The sequence below is a fragment of the Sorghum bicolor genome, chromosome 4 (assembly GCF_000003195.3).
Source record: "Sorghum bicolor cultivar BTx623 chromosome 4, Sorghum_bicolor_NCBIv3, whole genome shotgun sequence".
Taxonomy (NCBI): Eukaryota; Viridiplantae; Streptophyta; class Magnoliopsida; order Poales; family Poaceae; genus Sorghum; species Sorghum bicolor.
In genome coordinates this window covers 63700384-63726502 of record NC_012873.2, presented here as the reverse complement: position 1 = coordinate 63726502, position 26119 = coordinate 63700384, and the positions used below count along the sequence as shown (strand labels likewise).

Sequence of the window (26119 nt, the reverse complement as noted above, 5' to 3'; positions counted from 1 at the left end):
ACATAGACAGCCCCCACAGACCAACACTAGTCTTTTCTGCACACTTTGTCCTCACTCGTGCGCACCCGGGAAGTACTTCCCGGTCGGTCACACATCCCTAAATTACTCTAGGCCAAGCACGCTTAACTTTAGAGTTCTTTGGAGATAGGCTCCCGGAAAAGAAGTTACAACTTGTTGGTATGAGTCTCCTATTAATCCTATTAAGCCCTGGGCCGGGTGTTACAACCATCCTCTTTCTTCTTAGCAAATCTCTTGTGCTGACCCCGTCCTTTAATAACAACCATAAGAACACTTTGTGCTTGTTCTGGGCTGGATGTGGATGGCAATGGCCACTTAAGTGTTTATATGTCCTTTTGACTGAGAAGTTATCTGAGTTCCAAATATAGGACCAGGCGTCAGGCAAGTTGTTCAGGTTGATTGCAAAGGAGGGTGAGCATAGGGCTCTGTTTTTTTTTCGCAACAGTTCCTCGTGTTGAGCGTTGACACATCAAAAGCCTGAGATCCGCAAACGCAAGTACGCTGTACGCAACTACTACACCACTGTCAACTCTTGATTACTCGATGTCTTTGCACTGTGACCCTTCCAGCAGATGCTCGAGAGTCCAAAGTTGAGGTGTTGGCAAGCTACCCTAATGCATCGTGTATCTGATTTGTCGACATGGAGCTGTACTGTACTGCCTACAAGCCTAGCTCAGTTTTAGGCCTTGTTTACTTTCAAATTTTTTTGAAAAATAAAAATAGTAGCACTTTCGTTTGTATTTGACAAATATTGTCCAATTATGGACTAACTAGGCTTAAAAGATTCGTCTCGTCAATTCCGACCAAACTGTGCAATTAGTTTTTATTTTCATCTATATTTAATACTCCATGCATACATCTAAAGATTCGATGTGACGGGAAATCTGAAAAATTTTGCAAAATTTTTGTGGAACTAAACAAGGCCTTAGCAACTGAGCTAGGGTTAGCTGGGCAACAAGTGAAGATCCCAGGTGACATCCCTGTAATGTTGGGCTGGGCCTCGTCGTGTGTGATGTGAATGTAGCGCAGGCATGAGCTCAGTGATCAGACCAGAAAGTACTATAGTGGCCAGAAGAGCATGAAAGGTACAGCTCGAAGGATGCAATGCAGGCATGCAGCTAGCAGTTTTGGTTGAGCCGTTGAACAAACCACAGGCCTATGATAGTTTTCTGCATTGCACCATGCGCGGACCTACGACTTTGTTCTATGCCACACTGATGATTGATTAGCTTTCCATTGTCGAGCAGGTTTGCTCTTTCAGAAAACAATTGTCAAGCAGGTGAGCTAGAAAGCGATTGCTGCTAGTGCTAGGCCATTCCTGGAGCTGCTGTGAGCGTCTGTAATCACTACTAGTATTCATCAGGATTTGAGGGGCCCTGTTTTGGTGGACCGGTTGAGGCAAACATGTTTAGCCGCTAGTAATCTAGTATAGTAGTATTTCACTACAATTTTGCTTGCGTGATGAGTTTAGCAAAATGTATAACTAACCGTGGCCACTTTCAATTTGCTGACCTCTCTGTACAATAAAACGTGCTCTTTTATTTGGAGTACCAATCATTTGAGTGTCGTTTGCGGTCAGACCTGAAATTTCAGTGTTAGAAAGGTGACCATCATTCTGAATGACTGGTCATGACTTTTTCCACGAAGATGCCCATTTTCAGCGAGATGCAGCACTTTTATAAGCAAGCTGTCGCACATGTTTTGCTTAGCTCACCAAATTTCCGGCCAATATGTTTACTTATTACTTCAAAATTATAAATCATTCTAACTTTTTTGAAGAATCAAAACATCTCAAAGTTTAACCAAAACTATAGAAAGAATTACTAAGATAGAGTACATTTTAGAAAATATCAGTGACTTCAAATAACTTATTTCTGGACAACAATACAGCATCACTCGCTCTTTATGGTACACAATAATACAATATCACTTAGGCCCTGTTTGGTTCCCCTTGCTAAATTTTAGCTAGCTAAACTTTAGTCACTTTAGTAGCTAAAGTTCCAAACATATTGACTAAAAGGAGCTAAAATAGTTTAGTTCTATTAGTCACACAAGAGTAGCTAAAATAATTTTAGCTAACTAAAATTTAGTAAGGGAACCAAACAGGCCCTTACTCTCGCCACCGAAATACAATACAGAATTACTACATGCATTCGCGCATAAAATGATCAGCAACTCATAATCAAGTCAAATGTTTTCCACAGCAACCGGAAATCACGACCAACTATTTCTCGGTCTATTTGGGGATGGTCACCGTGACCAGAAACCCTTTGCCATCGGGCATCACGACGACGAGCCCTTCATCCTCCCCGCCGGTCACGATGCTGCAGGACACGTGCACGGGCTTGCTCTCCCTGAGCGCAAACTCCTCCAGCCCGAGGTCCTGCCACTGCGCAACCTCCGGCTTGTTGCCAGAGCCGCCGGGGACCGCCACCGGCTGGCCATCCGCGGTGCACGTCTCCACGCTCATCCCTCTCGGGTTGTCCCCGACGCCGTCCCTGGCGACGACGAGGAGCGAGAGCCGCCGCGGCACCTTGTCGGCCGCGCCGGCGCCGCCGAGCCTGTCGCTGGCCTCGTCGACGCAGGCCCTGGCGAGCGCGCGGTGGTCGGGCGCCCCGGAGGCTCTGAAGAGCACGGTCTCGGTGCCGCCGCCGACGACGGCGAAGGCGTCGAGCGGGATGGACTTGATGCGGCGGGTCATGGTGTTGGGGCGGCTGAAGTAGCCCGCGTACTGCATCATCGGGATGGCGGCGGCCTTGTTCTGCGCCTTCAGCGCCGCGTGCGTGCGCGCCCAGGAGAGGAGGAACCGCGCCAGCGACAGCGGGTCGCACAGCATCAGGCTGCAGCTCACGCCCACGGCGTATCCCCCGTCGCCCTGGAACCGTGTCAGCTGCACGCAGCAGAGAACAGCGCGTCAGAATAATGATTAATCGCTGCTTCGTAATCCGTATCCACCGAAAACTTTTCATCCTGTGATTAAAAAATAACTAACGATATATTTACATGTATTTTACAAGATAATTCTTTTAAACCTAATTAATTTATAATTAGACACTAATAACTACAATTACAAATGTAGTATAGTACTCAAATTTTTTTCTTTTTACGAACTAAATAAGGAACTGGGAAATGGTGACAAAATGCAGACATGTCGTCTCTCTCTTTCAACACAGGAGGCAGTATTTGTACGAGTCCTTGTATGGTATTCTTGTATATGGTATCTTAGGCCGTGTTTAGTTTTTGAAGTGAAAATTTTCGCGACACTGTAGCACTTTTGTTTGTTTGTGAGAATTATTGTCCAACTATAGACTAATTAGGCTCAAAAGATTCATCTCATAAATTCCGACCAAACTGTGCAATTAGTTTTTATTTTTATTTATATTTTAATATTTCATGCATGTGTTTAAAGATTTGATGTGATGGAAAATCTTGAAAAATTTTAGGTTTGGAAGTGGAAGTAAACAAGACCTTAACTATGTATGTTGGATAAAAAAAACACAGGAGGCACATTGATTTGTCGGCATGGCAGGCTGTTGCCGTGTTGCGTGACCTAACGCCCTGTTCCCTTTAACTAGCACGACTTATCAGCTATTATATAGTTTTTTTCGGATAATAAATCGGTGAATAATATCATAATAAGCCAAATTTACATGAGGATGTGCCTTTTCCTTTGCAAAACTTTTTTTCTTCTAAAACATTTGTTAGTAGTATTTATAGTGTTTCCTCTGTTTTATGTTTACTTGTCACTAATCTTTTACTATAGTAAATTTGACCATCTGTTTTTTCCTTCTAAAAGATCTTAGATACTTCAATGTATATAACACTTATGAAGTATGTTCAATAAAGAATTATATATGTGAAAACTTGATGTATCTAAAAATCTTTTGCAGAAAAACATATGGTCAAAATTATGATTGATTTGCCCCTGATTTGCACATGCACAACCACATGTACCCCATTTGCTAAAAATGGGTACATAAAAAGTTTTGTGAGAGGAAACAAATAGGGCTCCTATACATAAACACCATTTGACACGGCTCCACTTTGCTAGTGGAGTTATTTTTGGGGCTTCAGCTCCATAAACATCTCCATCAGTGGAGGTGGAGCCGTTTCGGTAAATTGTTTGGTAAATTAATTCTATATATAAAGTTTCTTAGAACATACTCTCATAGAACGCTATATATAATAAGGTGAAACCACTACTTTTGACTACATCTCACCTCAAACCGAGAGCATGATTTAAGGGAGGCTTTCTAAATAAAACTATTTTATTTTATTTTTATTTAGTATAAAATAGCTCTAAATAGCTATGAAGCTGATGAAAAAGTCTCGCCAAACGATATCATAATATATTCTACTCCTTATATCAATGTCAATGTATGGTATAATGATTGATATACAGTACTTCTAGACGACCGTACGTGACAGTGGTACACGTTATTTTGTTGGGTGGGAGGAGGATACTGTACGCCCCACTGCGCACATGCTGTCAGTTTCCGTTCGGTTTGTAGGTGTATCCAAACGTGGGGTCGCTTTTAGTGTCTCATTGAATTTAGGCTCGGTTTGGTAGACTCTTCACGAAAGGCTCTTCTAGAGAAGATAGAGTTATTTTAGAAAAATCATAATTTTACCTTTGCTAAAACGACTCTGACTTATTTAATTAATTTTTGTTTCTTAAAAACGACTTCTAAAAAAACATTTGACGAGACTTTTTTTTTAAAAGAGCCAGAACCGAGGCATCAGAGAAACCCTGCTAAACAAGACTTAAATCAAACCAGCATAATACTATCCAACAAACTATTGCTAGTTCTCAATTTTTTTTTAAGATTATCCGTCATATTTAATCTTCAAACGCATGCATAGAGCATTAAATATAGATTAAAAATTAATTAACTATATACGAGACGAATTTTTTAAGACTAATTAATTCATAAAAGTGCTATAATAACTAAAATCAATTTTTTTCTCTAACTAAAACAAGGCCTAATGGTAAAATTTTCGTTTCCAGTGTCTGCTCAACGAACTTCCTTTTCCTCACTTGGAGTTTTGCCCCCAAAAAATGTCATACACTCTATTTCAGGCGAATCAAACGACGTGGCGAATTCGTAATTGGCCCCAATTTCACTCTTAGGGTTTGTTTAATTCACCCAAAAAACCAAAAAACTTTTCAAAATTTCTCATCACATCAAATCTTGTGGCACATACATAGAGCATTAAATATAGATGAAAATAAAAACTAATTACACTGTAATTCGCAAGACGAATTTTTTAAACTTAATTAGCTAATGATTGGACAATGTTTGTCAAATAAAAACGAAAGTGCTACGGTGTCAAAATCCAAAAAAAATAGATCTAAACAAGGCCTTACTATAATTAATGTGATTACTCCAAGTGGAGTAAGGCAGTCTGATTCTCCACCAGTCTTTATAATTTCACTCTGATTTGTTTACTTCATGTGCTATATATATATATATATATATATATATATATATATATATTCTACACCAAACTGTTATACTGTATCATTCAGTATTCGTGTTTCAGTATTGTTCAGTATTTCATGGTCCTGAGTGTTGTTGGGCAAGTTGATACTGAACACTCTCCAGTACTGTTCAGTATTTTTTCTACCCAGTTTTGACTTGCGGTGTAGAATAATATTCTAAGTGGTGTAGAATAGCGTTAGCGTTTATATATAATGGGTATGGTGACGCGATCAGTAGATCTTGTTGCCGTGCGCCACGTATCGGGTCACGCAACGCGCGTCTCATACCTGTACGAAGCAGAGGGCGCACATATCGGGATCGTCGGCGTCCACGTGGGTCCACGGCGCGAGCGCGGCCTCCCAGCGCTCGCGGTCCTCCTCGTTCACGCCGGCGCCGACGAAGTCGTCCACCGCGGCCTCCACGGTGGCCAGCACGAGCCTGACGCCCGTGTCGTTGAGCTTCACCTCCCAGCTGGACCCGGACCCGGACCCGGACCCGCTCCGACGGAGCCGGCCTGCCATCTCCGGGTGGTCCGCCACGGCCTCGCTCAGCGACTCCTTCACCAGGAGCGCCTCCTCCTGGCTCCACGGCGCCGGCGCGTCGGCGGCCGCGCGGTAGTAGAGCACCACGCGGGCCCTGCGCTGCAGCGCGGCGGCGGGGAGCGGGGCCGCGGCTGCGGCCACGGACACGGGGCGCGCACGCCCGGGCTCCACCGCGCGCGTCGGCAGCGCCGTCTGCAGGGCCTCGATGTGGACGTGGCGCGCAGGCGCGGCGGACGCCATGTTCGTTTGCTTCGTTTCAGTGCGGTGCGCGGTGACCGCCGGTGGTGGATGGGTTCCCTGAGCGGTGGGAGGGACCGAGGTAGGGCAGCTGGCTGGCCTTTCGCTGTGGAGCCTTGCTCTGCTATATAGCGTTGGGCTTGTCTCCTTCGGATGTACTCCCTGCCTTCCGAATTGTAAATCATTCCAAAAATATTGGAGAATCAAATTTTTTTAAGTTTGACCAAATTTATATTATAAAATAATAATTATTATGGTACTAAATAAGTATTATTTGATTCTTTCTTAATTATATTTTCATAGTATACTCACTTTATATCTATAATTTTGGTCAAACGTAAAAATACTTTGACTCTCCAAGATTTTTGGATTGACTTACAATTTGAGATGGAGGAAGTACAGTAGTATAGGTGGGCAGATAACGTTGCTATCATCCGTGGTGTACACAACCTGTACGAATACAGCTCTTAAACTCTACTGACGGGAGATGGTTGTTCCCGTTTCATTCAAAGTGGATTGTTAAGCATATCTGTTTGGTTTAGGCATTGTTTAGTTCTATTTTTTTCAAAATAGATACTATAGCATTTTTGTTTGTATTTAACAAATATTGTTTAATTATGGGCTAAGTAGGCTTAAAAAATTCGTCTCTCAAATTATAGATAAACTGTATAATTAGTTTTTGTTTTCGTTTATATTTAATGCTTCACGTATGTGTCTAAAGATTTGATGTAACAGAAAATCTGAAAAATTTTACAATTTTTTTTACAACTAAACAAGGGCCTTGTTTAGTTCACCCTGAAAACCAAAAAGTTTTCAAGATTCCCTGTCACATCGAATCTTATGGCACATGCATGAAACATTAAATATATATGAAAACAAAAACTAATTACACAGTTTAGCTGGAAATCACGAGACGAATCTTTTGATCCTAGTTAGTGCATGATTAGATAATATTTGTCACAAACAAACGAAAGTGCTACAGTATAAAAAACTTTTCACTTTTCGGAACTAAACAAGGCCAAGGCCTTAATGACCAAATGGGTTTGGACTATCAAACTCTCAACCTGTTCGCATTGATTAGATTTTTAATTTGGAGTCCGAAGACCTGTATCACACCTATACTGAACACACACTAGAGCATACGCTAAACTTAGGGCAGTCCCAATAGAAGAAACCAAATAGTTTCTATAATATATGATACCGGAGTAGTGCGTGCTCGCGCGGCAGCAGCAAACGCTGGAGCAGCCACGGCAGCGCGGCAGCAGCGAGTGCGCGAACCGCAAGGGCGGGCAGAGAAGAGCACGCCGGCGCCGCCGGAAGGAAGAGCACGTCGGCGGCGCGGCCTGCGAACTTCGTGGAGCCTGCGTCCGCGAGCGGGGCGACGGCCAGCGGGTGGACGCGTGCGGCAAACTCCGACAGACTGGGCGGCGACGACTGCGACCTTCGTGGAGCAGCGCGGCTTGCGCACGGGATCAAGACAACCGGCGATGGAAATGGATGGTTTCTCCCCAGTGCTGTTTCGCTTTTTCTTGCTGCATCGGTCGAAGCGTAGACCTGGTTTCCTCGTGAAGAAACAATTTCTTTCTTTCTCGTTCTCTTTCTTCATTAACTCATTTGACACATCAGCAAATTACTAAATTGTTATCATCATTAAGAGAAATAGAAACTATCATTAATGTTGCATTGAAACTGCCCTTACGAACTACTCCACGAAAGAAATAATGAGCTCTGCAAAAAGTATATCGACGAAGTCCCATGGGCTCTGCAAATAATGAGCACGTCATATTAAGGCCTTGTTTAGTTTCAAAAAATTTTGCAAAACAGGTACTGTAGCACTTTCGTTTGTTTGTGACAAATATTGTCTAATTATGGACTAACTAGGTTCAAAAGATTCATCTCATCAATTCCGACCAAACTATGCAATTAGTTTTTATTTTCGTCTATATTTAATACTTCATGCATGCATCTAAAGATTCGATGTGACGGAGAATCTGAAAAATTTTGCAAAATTTTTTGGAAACTGAACAAAACAAGGCCTAATGCGGGCGGCTGTCCTCCACGACGGAAGCGCCGTTGAAGGTTGCATTTAATTTTAAATCTCTACCAATCCACATAGTAATGGGTTCAGCCCCGCCCAAACTTTTGGATGATGGCAACAGCAAGTGCCAGCCATCATTCGCAGGCAGAAAAGATGGCAACAAGCTAACAACCGTCTAAGGCTCCTTACAGTTAATAGTACAATTACAGTTGACAACTTTCTCACTTTTGTTGGGTTGCTGTAGCACTAATGTAGAAACTTAGATCATGTTAGGCCTTGTTTAGTTCTCAAAATTTTTTAAGATTTCACGTCACATCGAATCTTGCGTCACATGCATGAAGCATTACATATAGACGAAAACAAAAACTAATTACGCAGTTTACCTGTAAATCGCGAGACGAATCTTTTCATCCTAGTTAGTCTATAATTAGATAATATTTGCCACAAACAAACGAAAGTGCTACAGTAGCAAAATCCAAAATTTTTCTCAAACTAAACAAGGCCTTAGGATTTCTTCCTTTAATCTTTAGAGCTAAAGCTCCAAGAGCATGTTTCTAATTCTCTAACATAAAGTTTAGTAGCTAAAGTTAAAGACTAAAAGCTTTAGACTACTTTAATTCAGTTTTGTTGTCTAAAGTCTGTGAGGTGGTTTAAACTTTAGACAATATTTTAGACATTTTATTTGGAGTCTTAAGAGCTAAAGTGGTCCATAGGATCCAAATATGCCCTAAAGTTAGCTCTAAACTTTTTAGCTCATCTAACATTAGAGCGTTAGAATCAAAAGTGAGAAAGAGCTCTAAAGTTTAGATGTGGAGATCCAAACAAGCCCTTTTACTTTTGCTGTAAAAAAAAGAAATATTGTTTAGACACCCCAACCGTTTTATAGTGTCGCTGAGAGTGCCATCACCATTTGAGTGTTTTATTTGATTGTGAGATATTCCACTTTTTTCTAATAATAACGTAGCAAAACAACTATACTCTTAGCTTGGTTGGCATCTTTTCTTCAAGATCCGATGAAATTGTCTATTGGGTTAGTTACAAAAATTGTGCTCTTGGGAGAGATGATCTTACCAAAACCTAGAATAATCGACTTGGGGTTCTTCTGTTCAAGCTGAGCAATGAGCCCATATATACAACTGTTGTGATCCTTTGCTCTTTTAGATCTTGTATCTTATGTACACACAATGCAAGCTAACGAGTTCCTAATATTGTAGTTAAATAACTTTTTTTCTAGAATACGCACGAGTGTGTGTATCTTTGTATTAAGAAGGAGGAACGTTATGTACAAGTAGAGTTAAATAACATTTGAAAAGATTCACTTGCACGATATTGTTATTTTTATGTTTTAATAGAAAACATGACCATGACTAGGTATAGGCAAAGAAAAATATATCAAACATCCATGAAAAGAAATGGGGAATGCTCCCCATGCATATATGTTTATATTTTTCCTTTTTATAAAGTTTAAGAACTGCTCCCTCCGTCATGAAATAGAGTACATTGTGACTTCTAAAATTTATATTAAAATACAATACATTCTAAATAATGATTATGTTTCCTTTTGGCAAGGTTGGTTATAAAGAAAGCCACAATTTGAGAAAAAACTCTATAATTGGAATAATGGTACACACGCCATTTGAGTGTTCCCTTAAATTTGTCTTAAAATTCATAAAACACATTATTTTACAAGATAAAGGGAGTATAATTTATTAATTATTGTTCCATATGAACTATTTTATGACGAATAGGATTCCATATTTAAATTAATCTTGACAATAATATCATACTCCTTATTAACTCTGTGTTAAATTGAAATGCGTCCTTAATGGACTTTTTTTTACTTTGTTTGGAAAGCACGGACATAGTTCCTTGTGAATATATCATAACTTTAATCTCATAGTATCCATGTGTTGATACAATTAAACATCAAGTTTCATGACTTGCTTTGAAGACCTATAAAACATTATAATTCTAATATTTGATTAAGTCAGCAAGGAGTTCATTGTTAATATGTTAAGGACTAGTTTGTTCGTAACGATTATAATAGATGACCTGTCTCAACTTTTCATATGATGGCCCTTATCAGGATGCGTATAGCCCAAGACTATATTTATTTAGAACAGATTGGATAATAAATTCCTTTAGATCTTAGTTCATGGTTTGGTTAGTTAGACCATTCACTACACTAAGTTCTAATATGATAAGTTTTGTTTCTAATCATAAAGGCAATAACAATAAACACTTAGTGGTGGGAATCTTGCTTCCTTAAGGAAATGTCAATGGTTCAAGGGCCTATATTATTGTCCATTTACTTTGTTTTCACATTTCTAATTATATAGTAAACATGTTTGTGTGTTGTAATGGAACCTAATATGTCTTGAAATTGAACTTTTTGTACCACTAGTGTTAGACACGAGTTGTTACTGCTTATACGAGAAAGGTTGTGATTTAGGGGCCACGTTGGTACATGGAGAACAAATGGCACTTTGGAAAGTAAAATCGGTGTTAGCCTAAACATTTAAATGGACTAAATGGTCAAATGTTGATTAGCTATTTGTTCAAGCTAAGAGGTCATTTAAATAGACTAAACAACAATTAAACAACATAAATGACTGATTAAACCGACATGGCAAGCATCTGTAGCGTTTACACAACGTTAATCGGGCTAAACTATCATGTAGACGAACAACAAGTAAACTAAAGATGAATAGGGGAATCACTTGGCTCTTTAGTATTAGGAATAGATAAATGGCTTATAAGTAATATAAGATGTTTGGATTCTACTTGTACCGTGGGTGACATACAAACATTATTTTGGTATGGAAACTATATGCTATTTCTTTTTTATTTGAAGGGTACATGATTCAGTGATTCATTCATGATGTGATAGTGTTCTATTTGTTGCATTGGAAGTTGCAACTAAGAGCATACGTTTAGACTAAATTTTAGTGAGGAGATTGGAGAAACAAACGGAATTTCTATATATCTTCTGGCAGTTTTTTGTGTTTGTTTTCTTCCACTTTTTGCATGGTGGAGATTGTTTTAAGATTCGTGCGCAGTCATGTAACGTTTTCCCTCTGCTCTTTGTTGTGTAACGTTGTCTCTGTTCTTTTTGTAAAAGTTATCCCGTTGCCTCATTTCAGGTTTGGACTGGTTGTTCTCGGTTGTGTTCGCGGCGGTGGCGCAGCTTTGTCCGCGGTGGCGGCGGCCCCGTGCAGCCGGCTATCGCAGCTGCCCGGTTCTCCCTGCTCCGCACACCTCGACGTAGTGCTCTCGACCTCTAGATGGTGGCGGTGGCTTTTGTCCGCCGTGCAGCTGGCTATCGCAGCTGCCTGGTTCTCCCTGCTCCGCACGCCTCGACGCAGTGCTCTCGACCTCTCTCTCTCTCTTGCCGCAGTTGTTCGTACTCTGATCTCGTTTGTTGTTGTTGAAAGCCCTAGTTTGGTTTTGGATAATTGATGAAACCCTAGTACTAACCTCTATACTAAGTGTGTGTAGACTTAATGAGGTTGATACATGCCAAGTGATGGAGCAAGTGATGATCATGGTGATGATGGTGATGACCACAAGATGATCAAGTGCTCAACTTGAAAAAGAAGAAAGAGAACAACAAAACCCTATGGAGATCAAGGCAAATGTATTGCTTAGGGTTTTGGTTTTAGTGATAAAGACACCATAGAGGGTGTGATCACATGTAGGATAGATAGCCGTACTATAAATAGGGGAATTCTTTGGCTAAGCGGTTATCGAGTGCCACTAGGTGTTATTGTTCATGTGCATGCATTTAGAACCTAGTGAGCTAACTTAACTCCTTCAAAGAAAATGATTGTGAAAATTCTAACACACGTGCACTTGTTGGTACACACGTTGTGGTGTTGGCACACTTTGAGAAGGAGGTGGGGTTTAAAGGGTAGAGAGAGGATGGGTTCCTTTCTCCCTCCCGCCGAGCTTGCGAGGTGGGATTCGGCGCTTTTTGAGAAAATGAAGTGCATATTTTCTATTGCGCCGGTGGGAAATTTAGAGAAGTCGCGGGAGTGTTTCTCGCTCACCGGACGCAGAGGCTGTGCGTCCGGTGTGCTAAGGTGCTAGGGTTAAGCACCGGACGGTGAGCACCGGACGCAGGGTAGCTCCTGTTCTTGCGTCTGGTGCTATCTGACTTTGGTCGTTGTGTTTGACTGGAAGCACCGGACGCTCTAGGAGAGTCCGGTGGTGTGCGTCCGGTGACTTGAGCATTTTGCAGAGCTCTCTGAGTTTAAGTCCGGTGAGCACCGGACGGTCCGGTGCTCAGCGTCTGGTGACCCTGTGTTTCTGCAGACCTCTCTGAGTTTAGGACCGGTGTGCACCGAACGCGTCCGGTGGTAACTTGCTCAGCGTCCGGTGCTCTGTAGGTTACCATTAGACTCTGACACGTGCCTGACTTTGGAGCACCGGACACAGGTGTTGAGCGTCCGGCACCCCTTTAAGAGCGTCCGGTGACCCCGCAGTCTGCCCAGTGAAAGAGCCAACGGCTCTATTTGTTTGAGGGGCTATATATACGTGTTTGGACGGCTTAGGGCTCACACCTTTGGCATTCTAACATACTTGACATCCTTGTGAGCCTAAGCAAACACCTCCCACTCATTTCTTTCATAGATTAAACATCTTTGTGAGATTGGGAGTGATTCCAAGTACATTTGCTTGAGTGATTGCATCTAGTGGCACTTGTGGATCGTTTTAGCTGCGGTTTTCTTGTTACTCTTGGTGGTTGCCACCACCTAGACGGCTTGGAGCAGCAAAGGAGCTTTGACACGAGTTGGTGATTGTTCGTGGCCATCTTTCGGTGATTGTGAGTGGTATTGTACCTTCTCCGGCGGAGAGCCGAAAGGTAACTCTAGTAAAGTTCTCGGGTCATTGAGCTACCTCACTTGTGGGTAGGTTCTTGTGGTGTCCTAGTGAGGACGAGGTTCATGCTACACCTCTTAGCCACCGAACCACCAAGTGTTGGTCGACACAACGGGGACGTAGCGTGCCGGCAAGCACGTGAACCTCGGGAGAAAATCGTGCGTCTCCATTGTGATTGTACTTTAGACTTCTCCCGGTGATTGGACTTCGTATTATTGATTGGTTCATCCCCTCTACGCGTTGGTATAAAGATCAAACCATCTCTCTTACTTTCTTGCAAACTAGAGTAGCTTACATACTTGTATAGAAACTTTAGGTAGGTCTTTAGTGTAAGTAGAGACATAGCTCTTGTGTGCCTAGTGATCATATCAACTAGAATTGTTAGATAGGTGGCTTGCAAACACCCCTTTAGAGTTAGAGCAAAAAGCTTCGCTTTGTTATTTACTAACCTCTTGCTATAGTGAGTTTGTAGAATTTTTAAATAGGCTATTCACCCCCTCTAGCCATATTAGGACCTTTCAGTTGTCTTTGCCGCAGTCACCCTCGTCGTCGCTCCTCATCCACCCGTAGATGAGTCTTCTTGTCTCCCTCCTCCCCCTCTATTGCATCTATCTCCCTCGAATAGTTGTGAGCTTGGTGGGCGTCAATTACGCGGCGAGTAGGCGGCGCTGCAAGCGTGGATGTGTGCGTCATGGAGCAGCGGCGCGGCGGTGGGTGCAAATAGCAAGGCGATGAGGTGTAGCGAGGTTGTCTGTGCCTGCGCCCGGTGACCGCGCGGAGGCGATGGCGGCCGGGGCAAGGCACTGCCACACAGTGTCCTCCAGCGTCAGCATGGCTGGGATTGGGGTTTGGGTTTAGATTTGACTGGGCATGGGGGCCTAGTGTACAAATGAGTGTAGTATTGGAGGTTCAGTAATTCGGTTTCCTCTTATTGTTTTGTTCTTATTGTTGATGATTGTTATCCATGCTGTGAATTTGTGTTCTTCATGGCAACTTAGGATGCATCTCCTTGAGACTTCAGAGTCGTTGGAGTGTTTGCTATTGAATTGTCTATATTCAGTGTGTTCTCTGTGACTCTTTGGTTTTCTTTTAGGTGTTCAAGTATACCATGTCAGCAGCAGTGCATCAAGCCGATTGTTGGTAATGAATAATGTGAACATTTGAATGGATGTTTTGTTGTTTGCTTTTTTTTGTTAATTATCATAAAAAAAATCTATAGATAGGCTAACATATATTGCTGATCTAATAGCAGTGCTTAATCTGCTAGTAGTTTTGCAGCTAGTAAATGCTGAAGAAGTGATGTTTATTGTAGTTTTGCAGCTAACATATATTGTGCAGAGTCGTAGGGCTGTTTATTTATGCAACAATGGCACTTGGTTCCACGATGATTTTGCCACAATTGTTTGTTTGGATGCCTCTTCATTGTTTGTTGATATTATAAGATTTTGCTTTACAATAGAGAGACATCAAACAACAGCAGCAGTTTTTGGCTTGAAGCCAACCAAACGAACAGGCCGGCCGCACGAAACCATCCTGTTTGTCTGGCTAAATAAATAAGCTGTGGTTAAAAGTATTATTTGCTGCTGATTTATGACTAGAAAGAAAAAAAATACGACTGAATCGTTAACCGATTCGGATATCGGCTCTGTCTGGCCGTGTTTAGTTCCAAAATATTTTACAAAATAGGAATAGTAATATTTTCGTTTGTATTTGACAAATATTATTCAATCATAGACTAACTAGACTCAAAAGATTCGTCTCGTCAATTCCGACCAAACTGTGCAATTAGTTTTTATTTTCGTTTATATTTAATACTTCATGCATGTGTCTAAAGATTCGATGTGACGGGAAATCTGAAAAATTTTGCAAAATTTTTTGGAACTAAACAAGATAAACCCTAAAATTTTGCAAAATTTATATGGGTCATCACGGGGCGCCCCGCGTCTGTGTCTCCGTCGCACCGAAGCAAACGCGCGGTGGACGGGCAACGCCCGCGAGGGCGAGGCCAGCGATGACCCACGCCACGCGGGACGCGCAGGCGGCTTTCGCTCCGCGACCGCGGAGCCGCGGCTCTCGAGTATTTATCGTTCCGCCCCTTGAATATCTCACGTTTGGCGTTTGCATCTCCATCCAACCACCTGCCCCTCGCGGCCTAGCGTCTCTCCTCCCCAGATCCGCCCCCCCTCCCGTCGTCGTCCCCCGTCCCCGTTCGAAGGCGCGGCAGAGGCGAGCGATTCCGCCGGATTTGATTCGACATGAATCCCGAGTAGTAAGGCCTCCGATCACCCTTCCCTTCCCTTGTCTTCCGTGCCCCGCACATCACCGTGATCTATGTAGCTATTGCTCTCGCAATTCCGTTGGATTTTCGCTTGTTGCTGTGGGTTGCGTTGTTCGGATGGAACTGGCGGGGATCTGATCAGGTGCACGCCGGTGGGTCTCACTAGCTTTCGATCTGGATCTGGGATTTCGTGTTCCAAATCGGGATTTCGTGAATGAAAGGGCCTCCTGCGGCCGCGGTGCTTTGGTGTACCTGCATGATGGAGAAATTTATGGTGTGCAGCTTGATGCGCTTTTAATGGCTGTGATTGCTCTCCGTCTAGATTATGCTTTGCTTTGTAGGGCGTGGTGAGAATGCTGTGTGGTGCAGCCAGTGGCGGAGCCAGGAATTTGTGACTGGGTATGCCAAATGTACAAAAATTTGAAGCAAAAATGTCATAACAAAATTCAAAATAGTAACCAAAGTGCAAAAATACATTCTTCAAAAAAAAAAAAAATCATAACATGGCAACAATTTTGGGCTTCTGCAGTTTAGTTCCTTCATGAGCTTCGAAATTGGGCTCCCCACATCACATAGCCATCACCAGAAACCAGATTGTATAAGACATGTATTATGAATGTGTATACTTATTAATTTTTTTTTCTCCAAATCTTGGGTATGCCTTGGCATACAGGGCATACCCCTGGCTCCGCCACTGGGTGCAGCGACATAGGCTTTCTAGAGGAAAATATCTGGAGAATTATGATGTGAACTTAAACATTATCGCATCGTGAGTTCTGTTTATGTTTTACGGTAGACTGTTCTTTGCATGAACATTGTGCTGTAGATCACTGCATTTGTTAAATAGCTTGCACATGTTGCAGTTATGTAAATAAAGAACATAAAAGTTACTACATATTATATTAGTTATTGTTGCATTGAACACCCATTATATATGGTCAATGTGGAACAAGTATTTACTCCCTCCGATCAAAAGTAGTATATGATGTTTGCTTTTTCTGTCTTTTAAGATGCTACTTGTACCAATTTTCAGAATATGGGTTGATTTTTATCATTTTTAAGCCAACCTGTCATATATTTGTAGCAGGAGGGAGTATGTTGGCAGTGTTGTGTAGCAAAACAGGCAAATATTAGAGTATTGTCTTGTTTACATTATCATTCTAGTACCATTACTGAAACGTCAACCATCCAAGGGACTGATAACTCAACTACTGAAGGAACCGAGTCTGGAGATATATGAAATTGTGTATCACACACAATAGAGTGGCCTCTTCTGACATTCGACGTGTATACTTCAAATCTTCGTGTTATGAATTTGATGGCTAGAGTATAGAAATTCAGAACTTTAGAGAGAAACAATTTTGAATAGGACTGCCTGAACAATTTATTTTGTGATAATGACAATTCAAAGTTGTTGGCATCTTGTCGAAGTGATGGAAGCCAACATGATCTGCTAGTAAATTACTATCTACCTTGTCAATGTAAGAACTACTTAACCTAGTTTCCTTTTTCAATTTCAGCGACTACCTTTTCAAACTTTTGCTTATTGGTGATTCTGGTGTTGGGAAATCATGCTTGCTTCTCAGATTTGCGGTAAGTACTCCTGTTTCTTCTTGTAATCATTCATTGATACTTCTATGCTGAAGCAGTGTATTTCTTTAGTGTAGCTGTTGTAATATAAATAAATTGAAGAAATGTGTACTGTGTGACTTAACCTGACAACTGCAGCCGAAAAGGATTAATTACTATAAGTTTTTAAATCCTGGAGAGTTCCTCTTGATGTTTCTATTTCCATCATTTTGCAAGGCCATATTTTACTTATATTAAAGCATCATCCTTAAAGCTTAATGCCAATGTTTCTGATAACTTCCCTTCTGTGATTAGGATGATTCATATTTGGACAGCTACATCAGCACAATTGGGGTTGATTTTGTAAGTGCATGTGCATTGCAAATTCATTTATTTACCAGTAAAAAGAATTAATATACTTTAATTCAACTTTTCTTTGCGGCCCAGCAATAACTTCTCTTTTTTTTATCATTTTTGCAGAAAATTCGGACAGTCGAGCAGGATGGGAAGACCATAAAACTTCAAATCGTAAGACTACTATGCTGTATTTTTCTTTTATTTATCATATGTGCATGGTTTGATGTCTTGTGATGTCATATTTGACATATGTTTCCCTAGTTGAAAGTAAAAAAAAAAGTTAGCCTTTTCATGATATAGTCAGTAGAGAAACTGGAACATTGATATCTGTTGACCGATCATGTAGGAAATAAGTTTGAACTTAATGTAACATAGGTTCCTACTATTTAGCAGATGAACCAATGTTCTCTAAATGTGGAAATGATATTTGTGCTCTTCAATTTTTTTATCCAAAATTTGTTTAACCTGTTATGTAATCTAGAAGCGCAATTCGGTATCAAGTTGTAGAATTATAGCTACATCTAGAGAATATCATAATCTAGTATTTCTTGTGAACCAAGGAAATGCAGTCCATAACAATAAACAACGGCCCAGATTTGTCCGAACATTACAATTATGTTTATTATGTTTCTGATATAACTATTGTGTATCCCTTCAACTAACATGGTTTTGTAATTGCTGTAGTGGGATACTGCTGGGCAAGAGCGCTTCAGGACAATCACCAGCAGCTACTACCGCGGAGCCCATGGAATCATTGTAAGTTGGCCACCTGAACTAGCAACTTCTGAAACTTGTCATCCATATTGAATTATTGATCATGTTATGATATTGGCTTCTTGTTGGCTTGCAGATTGTATATGACGTGACAGACCAAGAAAGCTTCAATAATGTGAAGCAATGGTTAAATGAAATTGACCGTTATGCAAGTGACAATGTTAACAAGCTCCTTGTTGGGAACAAGAGCGATCTAACTGCCAACAAAGTTGTTGCAACTGAGACAGCAAAGGTAAGCTATCCAGTTTCATGAATAGATCATGACATCGTCAACAATACTTCATTTTTCACCACTTCCTTGTGATTTCTTTGGATATCTATAAATGATTAAAAACACCATCCAGGCGTTTGCTGATGAGATGGGCATCCCATTCATGGAGACGAGTGCCAAAAACGCCACCAACGTGGAGCAGGCCTTCATGGCTATGGCTGCATCCATCAAGGATAGGTACAACCGACGAACCATGTGGTAAATATGCTATTACCACCGTGAAATCTTTCTGGGCTTAACGAAATCCTTCTTGCTGCTGTTCTCAGGATGGCCAGCCAACCAGCAGCGGCCAACGCAAGGCCAGCGACGGTGCAGATCCGTGGGCAACCCGTCAACCAGAAGACGTCTTGCTGCTCGTCCTAAGATTGCCTGATTTCATTGGTTCCTTGTGACTATTACTACCGTTTGTGCGAGCACGCAAATGTATTTGCATTATTGCTGATAGGCATCTATTCGTTGGCCAGATGATTAGAGAGCTGAAAATATGTTAAGAACATCGTAGAGAGAAGTAACTCAGTGCTCTCTCTCGACTTAAGGAGCAAACAGCTACACTTTTACTTCATTTTTTTCTACTTTACTATATCGAGTTACATTACATTTGTGAACAGCTATTGTAATATTTTTTTTACTTTATGTTCTTAGTGAGATGAAATTCCTGTGTGGGCAACAAATTTCCCAATATTCGTAGCCAGATGAAATACCTGTGTGGGCAACAAATTTCCTTTCTGGCTAGTTGAGTGGTCATATTCATGTGCGATCATTGTGCCCAGTGACGGGACCCGCCCATGTGGCATCGCACTGGTCTGTGGACTGTGATACGCATTTCCTTGTGCACGAAAATACGGCCTTGTTTAGATGTGAAATGTTGCCTTGTTTAGATGTGAAATGTTTTTGGATTTCGCTACTATAGCTATTTCGTTTGTTTGTGGTAAATATTGTTTAATCAAAGACTAACTAGGATCAAAAGATTCATCTCACGAATTACATGTAAACTGTGTAATTAGTTTTTGTTTTCGTTTATATATAATGCTTCATACATGTGCTGTAAGATTTGATGTGACGGGAAATCTTGAAAACTTTTTGCAGAAGCAGAACACCGCCAGTTGGCCCACCACCACCGCCAATGGGCTGTGTCCTGTGTGGTGTGTCCCATGTTGATGTTGGCTCAAGATAATGTTTGACACGCGAAGCCCATGTCGGGGCACCGGCGCACCGCTGATCGTGAGGCACTGAGAAATTCACTTTTTTCTCCTTGACTTGATGAAATAATATCAATATATAGTGGCATCATTTATGGCCCCTTGTTTATAGTGGCTTTCCAGAAATTTCACCTGAAGCACACGAGTCGTCACTTCAAATATATATATATATATATATATATATATATATATATATATATATATATATATATATATATATATATATATTACAAAAACAGGCAAAAATAGTTGGGGTCTTTTTCACCTGCTCCTCGTGGTCAGTCTGGCCGTCCCCCAACGGGACCATGATGGACACATGCATCTCAAGTACGTTAGATGGACCTAGTTCCGGGCCGTGGAACACCGAACGCGTTCGTGTCGTGTGACGGTGTGAGTCTGTGAGATCTCGGCGTGCAGCCAGCACCGCCACACAACATGGCGATTCCCGGCACTGGCTTCACGGAAAGGCGAGTAGTGGCCGTGCCCATCTCGCCGGCGCCCCGCAAGATTCGCCCGGAAAAGCCCGGCGCTTTTTCCGTCCACCACAAAGCGACAGTACTGCTGAATTGAACACGCGGAACACGATGGTGGCGATGGTTTTTGGGGAGGGCATGGATGATTCGGAAACAAGATCCAAAATTTGTGGCGGTCTCACGTGGTCCGAGCATTACGTATTTCATTTAAACATCAGATCAGACTATAGGAACAATTTCCGATTTGAATTTTTAGTAAATAAAATAAAATAAAATAAATCTCCTCAAACAATTTAATAAAACAACTTCTTATACGAATAAGAAGCTGCTAAAATTCTTTCCTAACTAATTTTCTTTTTTTTTTATTCAATAGCAAGTCGTTTCCTCCTTTCTCTCTTTTTGACATGTTTGTATTTTTTTTGTCGTAACTCTTATGTTGGTTTAGACCACGCACGGTCATCATCAACCTATCGCCGGGCTAGATGTGGCCGCACTATTTGGAGGTGCGGGTTGCAATTACTTCCAAGGCTGTCTCTAGCTAATAGCCACTAGCCATGCCCAACTGGTTGCGACTAAATGTGGCCTTTAGCGACCCTCCAATTAACTAGACCAAGTTAAGTTGTCAGCATTGGCTCACATTAAACTTAATCTAGTTAATCAGGATTGTCCCCTGATAGCACCACCTAACTATCTAGCAAGCCTTCATTCAGGATCCATACCACATAGGCATACACATAGTTCATGCAAGTTCGCTACTCTCATAGAAACACAAGTTTAAACATTACAGTATAATTTTTTTCAACACATTAGTCAACGTACCATATGTTTACATCATCCAACATCAAGTTACAATGGAAGTTTAGTCTGCCAAAACATCATTGTGGACATGGAAGTATCCATAGATAGGGGCGCCCTCACCTTCAAAACAATTCAAAATAGCATCTAGAATTTAAGGAGGTAAATAATACTTTTACCCAAAAATAAACACAAGGATCATGCAATACAACCTTAGCAAGATATAAAAGCTGAATGCATAAAGGCACTTATACAGTAAATAGTGGTTTTCTATCATCTAATTTCTAAGCGTAGCATAGTTTGATGAGCAGGATGGTTTAAATTAAACCACCAGATTTTGTGATGAGATGGTTTTGTCCCAAGTTGTCCCAAAATCAAACAGGAGGACGAAGTGGGATACCCACCACTTCATTCATATCCCACCCTCAAACTAAACACCATCTCTAGTCTCACATGTTTGGCAACTAGTTAGGGGTACAAGCAAGGACATGAAACCATTATCATTGTTAGGGGCTGCTTCCACTTGTTGGTCAGTCCATCCGACTCCGTGGAAATGGAAATGATATTACTTTCGGGGGAAAAAAATCTATTCCGACTCCGTAGAATTATTCATTGGTTCCATACAATGGTTGTTCTCTAGAAGCAAGATACATGTAAGATTTGGTTGTGGCGGCATCATAATGCTTAGCACAAGCAATCGTGGTCATTACTCCATCTCTTTCAGATATCAGAAGATCTATATGCTTTGTGAGTGATTGAAAACGGAAAGCTTACACCATGCTTTAGTTCTAGCACATGTCAACGCTGTACACATACCAGAAAAACACGAAGGTCGTATCAGCGGTGCTCGTTTCTTTTTATGCCCAAACTGTATTGCGCACCACCGTACCTGTACGTATAAAAAGACATCTCTGCAAGTACGGTATCGATCTCTGATGCAAAAAGCCATTTTAATCAGTGGGGAGAGACAACTAAACATCTTTGGGCCCCATGAAGATGACGTTCATTAGCCCCCCGTCCTGGTGGGCCGTGTGGTGGTTAGCGTTACGTGGCCAACTCACCTGCCCGCGCTTTCAATTTCTCGGCGGCGATCGCTGCCAACTGATCCATCCGATGTCTCTTTCCATCACGTTGCTCATCGATCAGTCATCACCTCTCAACATAATCTGCATTGTTCACGCCCATGAATTTAGGTATGTATGTATACTATCCCCTTATTATTTTATCGTCCCCTTGTTATTGGCTGCTTGTTGCTCGTCTCTCCGTCCATCCATGGCGTTCACCAGGGTCATCCACGACTAGACTAATCCACCATCCCGCTAGCTGATTGGTCACTGGCACCATTGTTTTCATCACGTCTCTAATAATTAATGGCGTCCAGTACTTGTCGCCTAGTTGGATTAAAATTTTTTAAATAATCACATGCTTGGTCCATTGACATTTCGGAATGAATTCGGAGTGCGTCAACTTGGCCACGCGCAGCGAGCATTAGCAAGGGCTTCTGCTGCCTCTCCTCACCTCATCGTCAAATGAGAGTGAGACGAATTCAGGTAACTCGTGTTTCGCAGATCCACTTCAGGAATAAAAAGGATGCTGATGAACTACTGCCTAACTTGAAAAGGAGTTGCTACCAGGAGCACGAGCACCATGTTTGTTTGTTTTTATTAAAAAAAAAGTACTTTTCAAAAGAGAGGGGGAGATAGACGTAAAAAGAAACGGGAAATAATTGAAAAAGCAGCTCCTGCTGAAAACGTCTTTCACTACAGCGCTAGCTAGTAGTAGGACGGAACGGATAAAAAGGCGCGCTGGATGGAACGCAAAGCACGAAACTGACTGGATTCCACCGCGCCAAGTAGGACCACACAGCACATGCATGCATGACCGTACCACGAGGCGATTAATTAGCGAGCAGGAGGCCAGCTCTTGAATAATCTGACCTCCTAATTTCCAGTTCAAATTTCCATTTCAAATGCGGTTGCGTTTCAAAGCGTATTCTGTCCAACGACCCCAGTTAGTTAGTCAGTCCGTCCGCGTTCGTACGTCCATACGGAAACCAAATAAACTTGGCAACAACTCCTTCTTTGACATTCGTCTAAACCTCGATAGCTGCTAGCGACGTGGCTGTCGGCGACTTGTTATGAACGGGATTTGTTTATTACGTACGCGAACGATCGGTACGGATGCTTAAGTAGTATTGGAGGCCGAACATGTCTGCAGATGGGAGAGAGCTAATAGATCAGAGATCGGAGAGGCAGCCTTGCGTCACCGACTCCCCGGACCCGGATGTGTTTGTGTGTGAATCCAGGCCCACGCGCGGTCTCGCGTGTGCCCCCTCCGTCCTAAACATTTACCGAGACCAGACCGGCCGGACCAGATACCGTACGCGACTTGAGCGCGCACCGCCATGTGGACACGCGCTCCTCGACGAATACTAAAACGAGGACCGACCGTCCCCCCCACACATGTTGCCGCCAATTCTTCTACCCTGATGCGACGACGATGCTCGCCGCCCGCGCGCGCATGGAAGATGTCAAGGCGGCAGCAAAGTCCAAGGCACCCGCCCGCGCACCGCGTAACTACACGCTGGCTTGCCGCGGCCCGCGGCGAGCAACGCTGTCAGTGTCAGCGGCGTGGACTAGTCGGCACGCACGCAGCTGGAGCTGGCAGCCCGAGCCCTCGGTTCGTTGGGCTCGGCGGCAGTTGCAGGGCCGATCCGTCCCTCTCCGCGCCCAGACCAGTGACCAGCACAGCAGGGCGCGCGTTCGTTACTGCTTGCCCCGCGACCTTGTCGCGGGCCTCCCTCGGGGCCATGGAATCGCGACGTCCCAGTCGCGAAGTGGCAGCCACTCCATTAATAATAAATAATCCTCCTCCGCCCTGGACGCGCGCCCCGGTGTCCGGTTATAAAACCCCGTCGCTCGCCGTGTCATCTCACATTTCGGAAGCTAGCTAGCTCGGGAGGGTCGCTACAGGACACTAGTATACACCACACCACATCGGACTAGGATCGCAGCAGCAACCGACGGAGGAGCAACAGGGAACCCGATGACAATTGCAGCGGCGGTGACCGCGCCCACGTCCGCGCCAGTGCACGTCGCGCCGCGCCACGCCACCCCCGCGGTCGTCCAGCCCCGGGCCGCGCCGCGCAGGGACCCGTCCCCGCTAAACCCCAACACGACGCCGGCGCAGGCGCTCCGCTCGGCCAGCCCCGCCGGCGGGTCTTCTTCTTCTTCTGCCGCGGCCACGGATGGCGGCGCCAGGGCTCACATCGCCAACCTTGACAAGGTGCTCGGGAAGCCGCCGCAGGTGCCGCGGCCACACGCCGCCGCGAGCAGCAAGCGGGACGGCGAGGGGCAGGAGCCGCTCAACGTCAGGCACGGCCTGCTGAACGCGCTGAACCTGTCCTTCTTCGTGCCCATGCCCGGGATGCGGGCGCGGACGGCCGCCGACGAGCACATGTCCCCGCGCAGCCTCATGCACATGCAGCAGCTCCTCTCGGCCGACTCCCCGCGTGCCTCGCCGCGGTGCACCATCGCGCCGCGCTGGCGGAGCCTCCACGGGGAAGGCGGATGGGAGGGCCTCCTCGACCCGCTGGACTCGGACCTCCGCCGCGAGCTCCTCCGGTACGGCGACTTCGTGCAGGCCGCGTACCAGGCGTTCCACTCGCTGCCCACGGCCTCGGCGAGGCACCGTGGGCTCATGCTCCCCGACCGGTCCTACCGCCCCACGCGCAGCCTCTTCGCCACCTCCGCGCTGTCCATGCCGCCGTGGGCCAAGCGCCCCAACACGCCCGAGTGGCTCACGCAGCAGTCCAACTGGGTCGGCTACGTCGCCGTGTGCGAGTCGGAGCGGGAGGTCGCCCGCATGGGACGCCGCGACATCGCCATCGTGCTGCGCGGCACCGCCACCTGCCTCGAGTGGGCGGAGAACCTCCGCGCCTCCCTGGTGCCGCTCGACGGCGACAGCAGCGACGGCGCCGACAACATGCCGGGAGCGGAGGAGCCCAAGGTGGCGCGGGGCTTCCTCAGCCTGTACAAGACGGCCGGGGAGAAAGTCAAGAGCCTGTCGGACGAGGTGATGGAGGAGGTGCGGCGCCTCATGGACAAGTACAAGGGCGAGGAGCTCAGCATCACGATCGTCGGACACAGCCTCGGCGCCGCCCTGGCGCTCCTCGTCGCCGACGAGGTCGCCACGTCCATCCCCGACGCGCCCCCCGTCGCCGTCGTCTCCTTCGGGGGCCCCAAGGTGGGCAACGCCGCCTTCGTCGATAGGCTCGCCAGCAGCGGCAAGGTCAACGTCCTGCGCATCGTCAACGCCGGCGACGTCGTCACCAAGGTGCCCGGGGTGGCGCCGCGGCTGCCGCACAAGAAGGAGCAGTACCAGCACGTGGGCGCCGAGCTCCGGATCGACAGCAAGAACTCGCCGTGCCTCCGCCCGGACGCCGGGCCCGCGTGCCGCCACGACCTGGAGGCGTACCTGCACCTCATCGACGGCTTCACGGGGACGGGGCGCCCGTTTCGGCACGACGCGCGCCGCAGCGTCATCCGCCTCCTGCAGCTGCAGAGGGGAAACGTCAAGAAGGAGTACGTGAACCGTGCGCGCGAGCTCGGCGTCGACCCCGCCGCGCCGGCGGACGTCGGCCGGAGCATGGCGTACGGCAACTGCGCCGTCGCCAGCCCCTCGTGAGGGATCAAATCATTATTACGTCTCCTTCGGTGGATCGTCTTGTAAATTTTGTAGGAGAAAGAAGAATTCTTTCGTTAGTTGCGGGTGCGAGCTGGGAAAGATGAACATCTCCCATTTTCCGTTTCGTTTCGTTTTGACATCGACGCATGTGTACAGGGAAAAAAAATCAAGCAAGCGCAAGTGCGCGCGCAGCACAATCAATAAGTGAAAGCGTGACCTTGAATCCTTGATGTGTCTTTGCCAGTTGCCACTTGCCGTTGTGAAATGTTCAATGCACAATGCTTCAGGGTTTCTTTCCGAGAGAGACTGCCTACTCCAGAGTAACTTGGAAAAATTCAACTCTTCGGATTGGATGTCATATTAAAAGTTGACTGCAGGGTGGGTTTGGGGGTGGGGGATGGTTAGCCAGGATTGGGCCTTCCGTAGTTGGACTGATTCTTGCATGTCATGTTAAACTGGACGTAATGACAGTTACTATCTCAACGTCAAAGGATCACTAGGGCCGAAAAACCTCTGAT

General features: G+C 44.4%; 3 protein-coding genes across 3 annotated transcripts; 2 read left to right on the top strand and 1 right to left on the bottom strand.

The window, feature by feature from the left end:
* On the bottom strand, positions 1857 to 6469 carry LOC8073973. Its single transcript, XM_002452774.2, has 2 exons — positions 5789 to 6469; positions 1857 to 2908 (listed from the first exon to the last, which is right to left on the bottom strand). The coding sequence occupies exons 1-2, from the start codon at positions 6281 to 6283 to the stop codon at positions 2255 to 2257; spliced, it is 1149 nt and encodes a 382-aa protein (XP_002452819.1). The 5' UTR covers positions 6284 to 6469; the 3' UTR covers positions 1857 to 2254.
* LOC8073972 (GTP-binding protein YPTM2) lies at positions 15239 to 19127 on the top strand. Its single transcript, XM_002454508.2, has 8 exons — positions 15239 to 15468; positions 16998 to 17070; positions 17362 to 17409; positions 17527 to 17574; positions 18088 to 18159; positions 18254 to 18409; positions 18522 to 18625; positions 18715 to 19127. The coding sequence occupies exons 1-8, from the start codon at positions 15455 to 15457 to the stop codon at positions 18809 to 18811; spliced, it is 612 nt and encodes a 203-aa protein (XP_002454553.1). The 5' UTR covers positions 15239 to 15454; the 3' UTR covers positions 18812 to 19127.
* On the top strand, positions 23811 to 25828 carry LOC8073971 (phospholipase A1-Ibeta2, chloroplastic). The gene has a single exon (XM_002454507.2). The coding sequence runs from the start codon at positions 23961 to 23963 to the stop codon at positions 25599 to 25601; it is 1641 nt and encodes a 546-aa protein (XP_002454552.1). The 5' UTR covers positions 23811 to 23960; the 3' UTR covers positions 25602 to 25828.

Coding starts and splice junctions, on each gene's coding strand:
- LOC8073973 (XM_002452774.2), bottom strand. CDS start 6,283: ATGGCGTCCGCCGCGCCTGCGCGCCACGTCCACATCGAGGCCCTGCAG. Junction 2,909..5,788: donor GCGCCCTCTGCTTCGTACAG/GTATGAGACGCG, acceptor TGCTGCGTGCAG/CTGACACGGTTCCAGGGCGA.
- LOC8073972 (XM_002454508.2), top strand. Junction 17,575..18,087: donor AGACCATAAAACTTCAAATC/GTAAGACTACTA, acceptor TAATTGCTGTAG/TGGGATACTGCTGGGCAAGA. Junction 18,160..18,253: donor GCGGAGCCCATGGAATCATT/GTAAGTTGGCCA, acceptor GTTGGCTTGCAG/ATTGTATATGACGTGACAGA.
- LOC8073971 (XM_002454507.2), top strand. CDS start 23,961: ATGACAATTGCAGCGGCGGTGACCGCGCCCACGTCCGCGCCAGTGCAC.